The sequence below is a fragment of the Coffea arabica genome, chromosome 10e, assembly GCF_036785885.1.
Source record: "Coffea arabica cultivar ET-39 chromosome 10e, Coffea Arabica ET-39 HiFi, whole genome shotgun sequence".
Classification (NCBI taxonomy): Eukaryota; Viridiplantae; Streptophyta; class Magnoliopsida; order Gentianales; family Rubiaceae; genus Coffea; species Coffea arabica.
The window spans coordinates 39,674,692-39,686,657 of NC_092328.1; the positions used below are offsets into that span (position 1 = coordinate 39,674,692).

Consider the following 11,966-nt stretch of genomic DNA (forward strand, 5'->3'; position numbering starts at 1 on the left):
TAGAAAGACAATTTTTCGATATTTTATTTGGTAATATACTTCTCTTTAAAAATCAAATATCCCAACTAGTTGTTTTCAAGTTCTCGTACAAGCCGATCCCTCTCAAAACCTTCATAGCTATATTTGCAAGAAAATGTGGAATCTTGTCCTGTTCCCAATATTTATGATTGAACACGTAGCCTTCAGCAGCCTTCAACTCTAAAAGATTTGAGCAAATGAACTATGAAAAATAGAAAGATCTCCTCAACACCATTCTCTATCTTTGCTAACCTAAGATTATCACAAATCAAATCGGTGACATTAGCCTCTCTTCCCATAGTAAGCTGCATGAATCCTCATAAACCTTTATCATTTCAAGATTTCTTCTCTCTCTAATAATTTGAAGAAGGGCCTCAGCCTCTTGAAGACAAACAAAATTTGCCCAAATTATTTTTGACTTTTTATTTTCATCTAAAGTCAGCTTCTTATTTCCAGCAAATGCGAAGAAAATTTATCCACCTTCATTGTAATAAACTCTCTCTCTACTAATATAGAATTCATTTATTGGATTTGTAATGAAATTGTCCTTAGTAGCCACAGATGCATTAGACCGAATTCCCCCATAATTTCTGAAAATTGGATCCGGAGGAATCCTTATAAAATGACCTTTCTCATAATTCACCCGATCTACAACACACATCTTATTTTCTGTGATACAACTAAGAAAGTTCTCCATTTTTGAGTTTGTTGTTTGCATGCATGCAGTCGTGTACTCATTAGAGCTTATAGGAAATTTTGCGAATGAGAAAAGAACAGTTGTTCAACATCTTGTTTCTGATACTTATCAAAAGTGCTATACAGAGAGACCTCACTATATAATAGTAGCAAATTTATAATCAATATCAATTTTATAAATAATATGAATAAAACTTCAAGTATGGCAAAAAAGTAAAAAATAATCTTACCATTGCAATGCCCTTTATAGGAAGACCTCTAAGTTTACAGTTCAATTTCCTAGCAGCTTTAAGGAAGTCAGGAGACAAAATTCGTCCATATTTTGGCATTCTCTACCTCGCCTACAAGAACCAAAAGTATATATATATATATATATATATATATATATATATATATATATATATATATATATATTAGTCACCTCTCAGGATCAAGATCCAAGCTGAATTTCATGACTATGGTTCAGAGTTCAAATCTTGGCGTTGAAAGGGATGAGAGAGTAAAAAATGAAAAATAAAAAAATGGAAAAGGGTGAGAGGGTAAATTTTGAAAAATAAAAAAGAGTATAATATAGATATAGACATTGAGCAATGCTTTACAAATTTCGCCACATAAACCTAAGAAAAAAAAGAAAAAAAAAACCAAAACCCTAGCCAACACTTTATGTTATGCTAAGAAAGATAAAAAGTACAATACTGGTCATACATTCATCAAAAGTTCGGGCAACAACAACATTTGCAATAAGTGGCAAGAAGTGATAAACTAAAAAGTATAATACTGTTCATACATTCATCAAATGGTCGAGCAGCAACAACATTTACAATAAGTAAGGTTTGAGCTGCTGCAACATTTATAATAAATGAGATAAAGTGCTCCCTATCTAATCTACTTATATCCAAAATTACAGAAGTATTCCTCAAGATCTAACCAATAATGCCAATAACTATATCAAAATCAAATTTAGACTTGACCCCACAATAACATTAAAATCCAAAAACATTAAAAAAACTCAAATGATCAACAATCTATATGTATCATTTTTGTTTCAAGCAAAAACTTTTCAAAGATGAATCAAAATGCTTTGAAATAGAAAGACGATTTTCCGATATTTTACTTGGCAATATACTTTTCTTTAAAAATCAAATATTTCAACTAATTGTCTTCATGCTCTCGTACAAGCCGATCCTTTTCAAAACCTTCATAGCTATATTTGTGAGAAAATCTGGAATCTTGTCGTATTCCCTATATTCAAGATTGAACACAGCCTTCAGTATCCTTCAACTCTAAATAGATCTGAGCAAATGAACTATGTAAAAATGGAAAGATCTCCTCAACACCATTCTCTGCTTTTGTTAACCTAAGATTACCACAAATCAAATCGATGACATTAGCCTCTCTCCCCATAATAAGCTACATGAATCCCCATATACCTTTATCATTTCCAAATTTCTTCTCTCTCTAATAACTTGAAGAAGGGCCTCAGCCTCTTGAAGACAAACAAAATTTGCCCAAGTCATTTTTGGCTTTGTATTTTCATCCAAAGTCAGCTTCTTATTTCCAGCAAATGCGACGAAAATTTATCCACATTCATTGTAATAAGTTCCTCCTCTAGCAATATAGGATTCATTTATTGGACTTGTAATGAAATTGTCCTTAGTAGCCACAGATGCATCAGATCGAATTCCACCATAATTTTTGAAAATTGGATCCGGAGGAATCCTTATAAAATGACCTTTCTCACAATTCACCCGATCTACAGCACATTTTCTTTTCTGCCATACAACAAAGAAAGTTCTCCATTTTTGAATTTGTTGTTTGCATGCATCCAATCAGGTACTGATTAGAGCTTATAGGAAATTGAGCACAAGAGAAAGGAACAGTTGTTCAACATCTTGTTTGTGATACTTCTCAAAAGTGCTATACGGAGAGGCGTCACCATATAATAGTAGCAAATTTACAATCAATATCAATTTTATAATTAATATTAATAAAACTTCAAGTAAGGTAAAAAAAGAAAAATAATCTTACCATTGCAATACCCTTTGGAGGAAGGCCTTTAAGTTTACTACTAAATTTCCTAGCAGCTTCAAGGAAGTCAAGAGACAAATTTCGTCCATATTTTGACATTTTCTATCTCGCCAACAAGAACCAAAAGTATATATATATATATAAGTCACCTCTGAGGGTCATGATCCAAGCCGAATTTTATGACTATGGTTCAGAGTTCGAACCTTGGCGTTGATAGGGATGAGAGGGGGAAAAATAAAAAATAAAAAAATGGAAAGGGGTGAGAGGGTAAATATTGAAAAATAAAAAAGAGTATACATATAGATATATACATTAAGAAATGCTTTATAAATTTCGCCACATAAACCTAAGAAGAAAAACGAAAAATAAAATGAGAACCCAAAAACCTGGCCAATACTTAGTGTTATGCGAAAAAAGGTAGAAAGTAAAATACTGTCCATACATTTATCAAAGGTTCGGGCAACAACAACATTTACAATAAGTGACAACAAGTGATAAACTAAAAAGTATAATACTGTACATACATTTATCAAAGGTTCGAGCAGCAGCAACATTTACAGTAAGTGAGATTAGAGCAACTGCAACATTTACAATAAGTAAGATAAAGTGCTCTCTATCTAATATGCTTATACCCAAAATTACAGAAGTATTCCTCAAGACCTAACCAATAATGCCAATAACTACATCAAAATCAAATTTAGACTTGACCCCATAATAACATTAAAATCCAAAAACATTAAAAAAACTCAAATGATCAACAATCTATATGTATCATTTCTGTTTCATGCAAAATCTTTTCAAAGATGAATCAAAATGCTTCGAAATAGAAAGACGATTTTCCGATATTTTACTTGGCAATATACTTCTCTTTAAAAATAAAATATTCCAACTAGTTGTCTTCATGTTTTCGTACTAGCAGATCCCTCTCAAAACCTTCATAGCTATATTTGCGAGAAAACTAGAATCTTGTCCCGTTCCCGATATTCATGATTGAACACATAACCTTCAGTACCCTTTAACTCTAAATAGATCTGAGCAAATGAACTATGCAAAAATAGAAAGATCTCCTCAACACTATTCTCTACCTTTGCTAACCTAAGATTATCACAAATCAAATCGGTGACATTAGCCTCTCTCCCCATAATAAGCTGCATGAATCCTCATAAACCTTCATCATTTCAAGATTTCTTCTCTCTCTAATAATTAACTTGAAGAAGGGTTTCAGCCTCTTGAAGACAAATAAAATTTGCCCAAGTCATTTTTGGCTTTGTATTTTCATCCAAAATCAGCTTCTTATTTCCAGCAAATGTGAAGAAAATTCATCCACCTTCACTGTAATAAGCTCCCCCTCTACCAATATGGGATTCATTTATTGGACTTGTAATGAAATTGTCCTTAGTAGCCACAGATGCATCAAATCGAATTCTCCCATAATTTCTGAAAATTGGATCCGTAGGAATCCTTATAAAATGACCTTTCTCACAATTCACCCGATCTACAACATACATCTTCTTTTCTGTCATACAACAAAGAAAGTTCATCATTGTTGAGTTTGTTGTTTGCATGCATCCAGTCGCGTACTCAATAGAGCTTATAGGAAATTAAGCACATGAGGAAGGAATAGTTGTTCAACATCTTGTTTGTGATACCTCACTATATAATAGTAGCAAATTTACAATCAGTATCAATTTCAAAATTAATATGAGTAAAACTTCAAGTAAGGTAAAAAAAGAAAAATAATCTTATCATTGCAATGCCCTTTGTAGGAAGACCTCTAAGCTTACTACTAAATTTCCTAGCAGCTTCAAGGAAGTCAGAAGATAAAATTCGTCTATATATTAACATTTTTTACCTCGCCTACAAGAATCAAAAGTATATATATATATATTAGTCACCTCTCAGGGTCAAGATCTAAATCGAATTTTATGACTACGGCTTAAAGTTCAAATCTTGGCATTGAACGGGATGAGAGGGCATAAAAAATAAAAAAAATGGAAAAGGGTGAGAGGGTAAATATTGAAAAATAAAAAAGTGTATACATATAGATATATATATTGAGCAATGCATTATAAATTCCACCACATAAACCTAGGAAAAAAAAGAAAAAGAAAAAGAAAACCACCAAAAAAGTACAATACTATTCATACATTCATCAAATGTTCGAGCAGCATCAACATTTACAATAAATAAGGTTTGAGTAGCTGCAACATTTACAATAAATGAGATAAAGTGCTCCCTATCTAATCAACTTATACCAAAAATTATAGAAGTATTCCACAAGATCTAACCAATAATGCCAATAACTATATCACAATCAAATTTAAACATAACCCCACAATAACATTAAAATCCAAAAACATTAAAAAAACACAAATGATCAACAATCTATATGTATTATTTCTGTTTCATGCAAAAGTTTTTCAAAGATCAATCAAAATGCGTTGAAACAGAAAGATGGTTTTTCGATATTTTACTTGGCAATATATTTCACTTTAAAAATCAAATATTCCAACTAGTTGTCTTCATGTTCTCGTAAAAGCCGATCCCTCTCAAAACCTTCATAGCTATATTTGCGAGAAAATGTGGAATCTTGTCCTGTTCCCTATATTTATGATTGAAGACATTGCCTTCTATATCCTTCAACTCTAAATAGATCTGAGCAAATGAATTATGTAAAAATGGAAAGATCTCCTCAACACTGTTCTCTATCTTTGCTAACCTAAGGTTACAACAAATCAAATCGGTGACATTAGCCTCTCTCCCCATAATAAGCTGCATGAATCCTCATAATCCTTTATCATTTCAAGATTTCTTCTCTCTCTAATAACTTGAAGAAGGGTCTCAGCCTCTTGAAGACAAACAAAATTTGTCCAAGTCATTTTTGGCTTTGTATTTTCATCCAAAGTCAGCTTCTTATTTCCAGCAAATGCGAAGAAAATTTATCCACCTTCATTGTAATAAGCTCCCCCTCTACCAATACAGGATTCATTAGCCACAGATGCATCATACCGAATTCCCCCATAATTTTAGAAAATTGGATCCGGTGGAATCCTTATAAACTGACTGTTCTAACAATTCACCCGATCTACAACCAGGGACGGAGCCAGAAATTTATTTTTGGGGGGCTGAAGTGTATTAAAAAATTTTTTTGTGACGAAATAAATATATTTAATAAGTAAAATTTAGAATCAATAATTATAAAAATAATAAAAACATATAATTATACATACCCAAAAATTTGTTATTGATTAACACTTGAAGTATTGGTAGTTGTTGCACTCGAATAACGAAGAGGAGGCAATTGCATTCTGCGAGTCTTCATCCGTTGAAAACGCTGCAATATTTGCTCATTTTCAATTGTTGCAAAAATATCCTTCTCGATGTATATAACCAGACAGTCATTCATCCACTCGTCTCCCATTTTGTTGCGCAAATCAGTCTTGACAATACTCATTGCAGAAAATACTCTTTCAACAGAAGCAGTCGCAACTGGTAGAACTAATGCCAACTGGATCAGACGATAAACCAATGGAAAAACTGTATTTTTACCAGTTTTAACCATTTGTTGAGCAAGACTTCCCAAATCTCCAACTTCTGAAAATTGAGGATCGCGTTGCACATTATAAATATAATTTCGAAGTTGAGACTCAAGATATAAATAATCGTTACTTGAGAAGTCTTCAGGATATAAATCAGCAAGACGGAGTAGTTTCTGCACATTGAATTGAGAGAAAGAACTTTTTGGATCAAGACATGCTATGCAACTAAGCAATTCCGTGCTAACTTCTGAGAAACGATTATTCATCTCTTGTATAATTAAATCAACAACCTGACATCACAACAATAATAAAATTAATAACTAAGAAAATTTGCTAACAAGTAACAAATGTAATGAAATAATAATTTCAAAAATAATACCTCACAAAAAATTTCCACGCGATAATGATGAAAATTAGTGATTGTTTGACCTCTGCGACTGCGCCTGGCATTACCACGGATTGCTATACTGTCTTCCATATCAATCACGGGAATCACATTCAACTCACAAAAATTGTTGACTTCATCTAAAATTATTTGCCATCCCTCTTCCCTAAAGTCTTGCAATTGAGATTTCATAGTATCAATCAAACTCATGGCTTGGACAATATTTTGATCCCTTTGTTGCAAAACAAGTGACAAGTCATTTGTGATTCTCAATAAATACTTCATCAGGTGCAATGCAAAAACAAACTCATAATCATTCATTCTATCAATCAAACCCCTGGCCATACCTCTATTGTCAGAAGTGGTGGCATCATCTTGTATATTTCCTAATATTCCAATCACCGAAGCCCACATAGAGGATAGACGAAGTAATGTTAGATAGTGTGATCCCCAACGAGTATCCCCTGGTCTTGCTAAACTAGTTTCTTGATTTTTGCCTTTTCCACTAATAATATCTCCACTGTCTAAAAGTGTAACAATCTTATCATGTTCTATTTGTCTTAATTGATCTCTCCTTTTACATGATGCTCCAGTTAAATTGACAATCATAGAGACATAGACAAAGAATTCACTGACAATGATATTTCCCTTAGCAACAGCAACAATAACTAACTGGAGTTGGTGAGCAAAACAGTGAATATACATCGCATAGGGATTTTCTTGTAATATAAGGGCCTTCAAACCATTGAACTCACCTCGCATATTTGAAGCTCCATCATATCCTTGACCTCTCAATTTAGATAATGATAATCCGTGTTGCGCGAATAAAGAATCAATTGCATCTTTCAAACAAAGAGATGTGGTGTCAGACACATGTACAATTGCAAGGAAACGTTCAATCACACGCCCTTCTTTGTTCACATATCTCAAAACAACTCCCATTTGCTCTTTCACTGAACTGTCTCGAGACTCATCAACTATTAGGGAAAAATAATTGTCTCCAATATCATTGATTATAACACTTGTGATCTCTGAGGCACAAGCATGTGCCAGATCTTTTTGAATCATTGGAGAAGTTAGTTGATTATTTGCAGGAGCATTTTGATTTACAACCTCAAAAATCTCAGTATTTCGCTGGCTATACCACTCAAACAATTCAAGAAAATTGCCTCTATTTGAAGAACTAGTTGACTCATCATTTCCACGAAAAGCCAATCCTTGCTTCAAAAGAAAGCGGGTCACATCCAGAGCAGCAGTTAAACGGGTGCGATATGCAATATCTATTTCGCGCCCACAAGATCGTAGCACATTTGACACACTATGCCTTTGATCTTGAAAACTTTCAAACTGTATTCTAGCATCATTATGGCAACTATTCACAGCTCCAATATGTTCATTAAATCTTTCCATTGCCTTTTTCCAATTATTGAATCCCGTTTTTGTAAAGGCATCCTCTGCATATCGACCTCCCTTATTTTGTGTTTTGAAAAGAAAGCACCAAAAGCAAAACGCCGCATCTTTCGATATGCTATACTCTAACCATACAAACTTTTGATACCAACTATCTTGGAAACTTCTATGTTGTTTACCAAATGATGTTTTTGGATACATATGGCCAATCGGTTGGCAAGGTCCCCTAGTCAAATACTCTCTTCGGACATGGTCTCGAAGAGAAATATCAAATTTCTCAACTGATTTTCGTAATCCCGGATCACTAACAATATCATTTAAATTCAATTCCACACAAGATTGATTTTGAACTGGTTCACTAATATTAGGCTCATTTGAAGATTCACCACTACGGACTCGTTTAGGTTTAAAGAATCTCTCCATTTTCTGTCACAATTAAATAATTGTGGTTAAATTCAATAAAATTATGCAATTCAATAATCAATTAATTTAAAATTCATATAAATAATTCTTTAATTTAATAATAAATTCATATTACTTATATTTCTCAATTTATAAAATTCATTATATAAAATTATCAAAAAGTTAAAATAAGGTACAACTAAATACCCATATAATCTCTAATTCAATCTCATAAAATTTTGAATTTATATTTACATTCAAAATTTCTAATTCACATAATTAATTCTTAAAATTTCAAATATAAAACTAACAAAATTTTAAAAACTAAATACAACCTAAAATCTATACAATTTCTAAACTAATTTCTAATTTAAATTTAATATCATTAAATTTTTTAATGTAATCTTTCAAATTCTTAAATTACATTAATATAAACTAAATAAAAATTAATCTTAATCAAATTAATATCAAGATACTCAAAATTCAAAAATAATTTAAACATATAATTAACAAAAATATAAAGATGAATATTGTAATTTAAACCAAAAAACTAACCTAAAAGATTTATGTGAATGGAATGGTGGAGAGTTGGAGTCTTGGAGCCTTGAATTGAAGGCTTGAAGCAGGATGGTAGAATCTCAACTGAAGCTTCTTGGAGTTCTTGGAGCCTGGCGTCTTCTTCTTGGAGTTGGAGTCTTGTTTGCCCTTTGGCACTGGCGGCGTGCTTTTGCATGTATTTTTTTTCCCCTCATTATACAAAACGACGTCGTTCCACTAAAAGTGAAACGACGTCGTTTTGTATTTAGAGGGCAAAAAAAAAAATTCAAAATGAAATGGGTCATCTTCTTCCTCAGCAGTCAGCACGGCAGCGGCTTTCCAGCTCTTCTTCACTTCCTCTGCAGCATTCATGGAGCCATGGAGGATGGTAGATCTGGATCACCGTGGGGGGGCTGGGCTGGCCGCCGGAATCCCCTATATATAAGGGGTTTTCCGGCGGCTTGGTGGGGGCTTAAGCCCCCACCAGCCCCCCCTTAAATCCGTGGCTGTCTACAACACACATCTTATTTTCTGTCATACAACAAAGAAAGTTCTCCATTTTTGAGTTTGTTGTTTGCATGCATCCAGTCGTGTACTCATTAGAGCTTATAGGAAATTGAGTGCATGAGGAAGGAGCAGTTGTTCAATATCGTGTTTCTGATATTTCTCAAAAATCCTATACAAGGAGGTCTAATTATATAATTGTAGCAAAATTACAATCAATATCAATTTCATAATTAAAATAAATAAAACTTCAAATAAGGTAAAAAAAAAAAAACTTACCATTGCAATGCCCTTTGTAAGAAGACCTCTAAACTTACTACTAAATTTCCTAGCAGCTTCAAGGAAGTCAGAAGACAAAATTCGTCCATATTTTGACATTTTTTATCTCGCTTATAAGAACTAAAAGTATATATATATATATATATATATTAGTCACCTCTAAGGGTCAAGATCCAAGCCAAATTTTATGACTATGGTTGAGAGTTCAAATCTTGGCATTGAAAAGGATGAGAGGGTAAAAAATGAAAAATAAAAAAAAATGGAAAGGGGTGAGAGGGTAAATATTGAAAAATAAAAATGAATATACACATAGATATATACATTGAGCAATGCTTTATAAATTCCGCCACATAAATCTAAGAAAAAAAAGAAAAAGAAAAATAAAATCCAAAAACCTAGCCAATACTTAGTGTTATGCTAAGAAAGATAAAAAGAGCAATACTTTTCATACATTCATCAAAGGTTCGGGCAACAGCAATATTTACAATAAGTGACAACAAGTGATAAACTAAAAAGTACAATACTGTTCATACATTCATCAAAGGTTCGAACAGCAACAACATTTACAATAAGTGAGGTTTGAGCAGCTGCAACATTTACAATAAGTGAGATAAAGTGCTCCCTATCTAATCTATTTATACTCAAAATTACGGAAGTATTCCTTAAGACCTAACCAATAATGCCAATAACTATATCAAAATAAAATTTAGACTTGATCCCACAATAACATTAAAATCTAAAAACATAAAAAAAACTCAAATGATCAACAATCTATATGAATCATTTCTATTTCATGCAAAAACTTTTCAAAGATGAATCAGAATGTTTTGAATTAGAAAGAAGATTTTCCGATATTTTACTTGGCAATATATTTCTCTTTAAAAATCAAATATTCCAACTTGTTGTCTTCATGTTCTCGTACAAGTAGATCCTTTTCAAAACCTTCATAGCTATATTTACGAGAAATCTGGAATCTTGTCCCGTTCCCTATATTCATGATCGAACACATAGTCTCAGTATCCTTTAACCCTAAATAGATCTGAGCAAATGAACTATACAAAAATGGAAAGATCTCCTCAACACCATTCTCTATCTTTGCTAACCTTAGGTTACCACAAATCAAATCGGTGACATTAGCCTCTCTCCCCATAATAAGCTGCATGAATCCTCATAAACCCTTATCATTTCAAGATTTCTTCTCTCTCTAATAACATGAGGAAGGGCCTCAGTCTCTTGAGGACAAACAAAATTTACCTAAGTCATTTTTGGCTTTGTATTTTCATCCAAAGTCAACTTCTCATTTCCAGCAAATGCGAAGAAAATTTATCCACCTTCATTGTAATAAGCTCCCCCTCTACCAATATAGCAATCATTTATCGGACTTGTAATAAAATTGTCCCTAGTAGCCACAGATGATGCATCAGATCGAATTTCCCCATAATTTCTGAAAATTGGATCCGTAGGAATCCTTATAAAATGACATTTCTCACAATTCACCCGATCTACAACACACATCTTATTTTCTGCCATAAAACAAAGAAAGTTCTTCATTTTTGAATTTGTTGTTTGCATGCATTCAGTCGTGTAGTCATTAGAGCTTATAGGAAATTGAGCGCATGAGGACGGAACAATTGTTCAACATCATGTTTGTGATACTTCTCAAAAGTGCTATACAGAGAGGCCTCACTATATAATGGTAGCAAATTTACAATCAATATCAATTTCATAATTAATATTAATAAAACTTCAAGTAAGGTAAAAAAAGAAAAATAACCTTACCATTGCAAAGCCCTTTGTAGGAAGACCTCTAAGCTTACTACTAAATTTTCTAGCAGCTTCAAAGAAGCCAGGAGACAAGATTCGTCCATATTTTGACATTTTCTACCTCGCCAACACGAACAAAAAGTACATATATATATGTATATTAGTCATTTTTCAGGGTCAAGATCCAAGCCGAATTTTATGACTATGGCTCAGAGTTCAAATCTTGGCATTGAAAGGGATGAGAGGATAAAAAATGAAAAATAAAAAAAATGGATAGGTGTGAGAGGGTAAATATTGAAAAATAGAAAAGAATATACATATAGATATATAAATTGAGCAAAGCTTTATAAATTCCGCCACATAAACCTAAGAAAAAAAAGAAAAAGAAAAAGAAAATAAAAAAA

The 11,966-nt window shown here is 32.6% G+C and overlaps 1 protein-coding gene and 1 long non-coding RNA gene across 2 annotated transcripts; both read right to left on the bottom strand.

The window, feature by feature from the left end:
• Positions 1–6,195: 6,195 nt before the first annotated feature.
• On the bottom strand, positions 6,196–6,522 carry LOC140014933 (uncharacterized). Its single transcript, XR_011821686.1, has 2 exons — positions 6,412–6,522; positions 6,196–6,336 (listed from the first exon to the last, which is right to left on the bottom strand). It is a non-coding gene; the product is annotated as an uncharacterized lncRNA (long non-coding RNA).
• Positions 6,523–6,563: 41 nt separating this feature from the next.
• On the bottom strand, positions 6,564–9,200 carry LOC113711456 (uncharacterized). The gene is made up of 3 exons (XM_072067145.1): positions 9,034–9,200; positions 6,711–8,502; positions 6,564–6,571 (listed from the first exon to the last, which is right to left on the bottom strand). The coding sequence occupies exons 2-3, from the start codon at positions 8,497–8,499 to the stop codon at positions 6,564–6,566; spliced, it is 1,797 nt and encodes a 598-aa protein (XP_071923246.1). The 5' UTR covers positions 8,500–8,502; positions 9,034–9,200.
• Positions 9,201–11,966: the final 2,766 nt, after the last annotated feature.

Bases quoted from the DNA above. Each gene is read 5' to 3' on its own strand.
- LOC113711456 (XM_072067145.1), bottom strand. From the start codon at position 8,499: ATGGAGAGATTCTTTAAACCTAAACGAGTCCGTAGTGGTGAATCTTCA.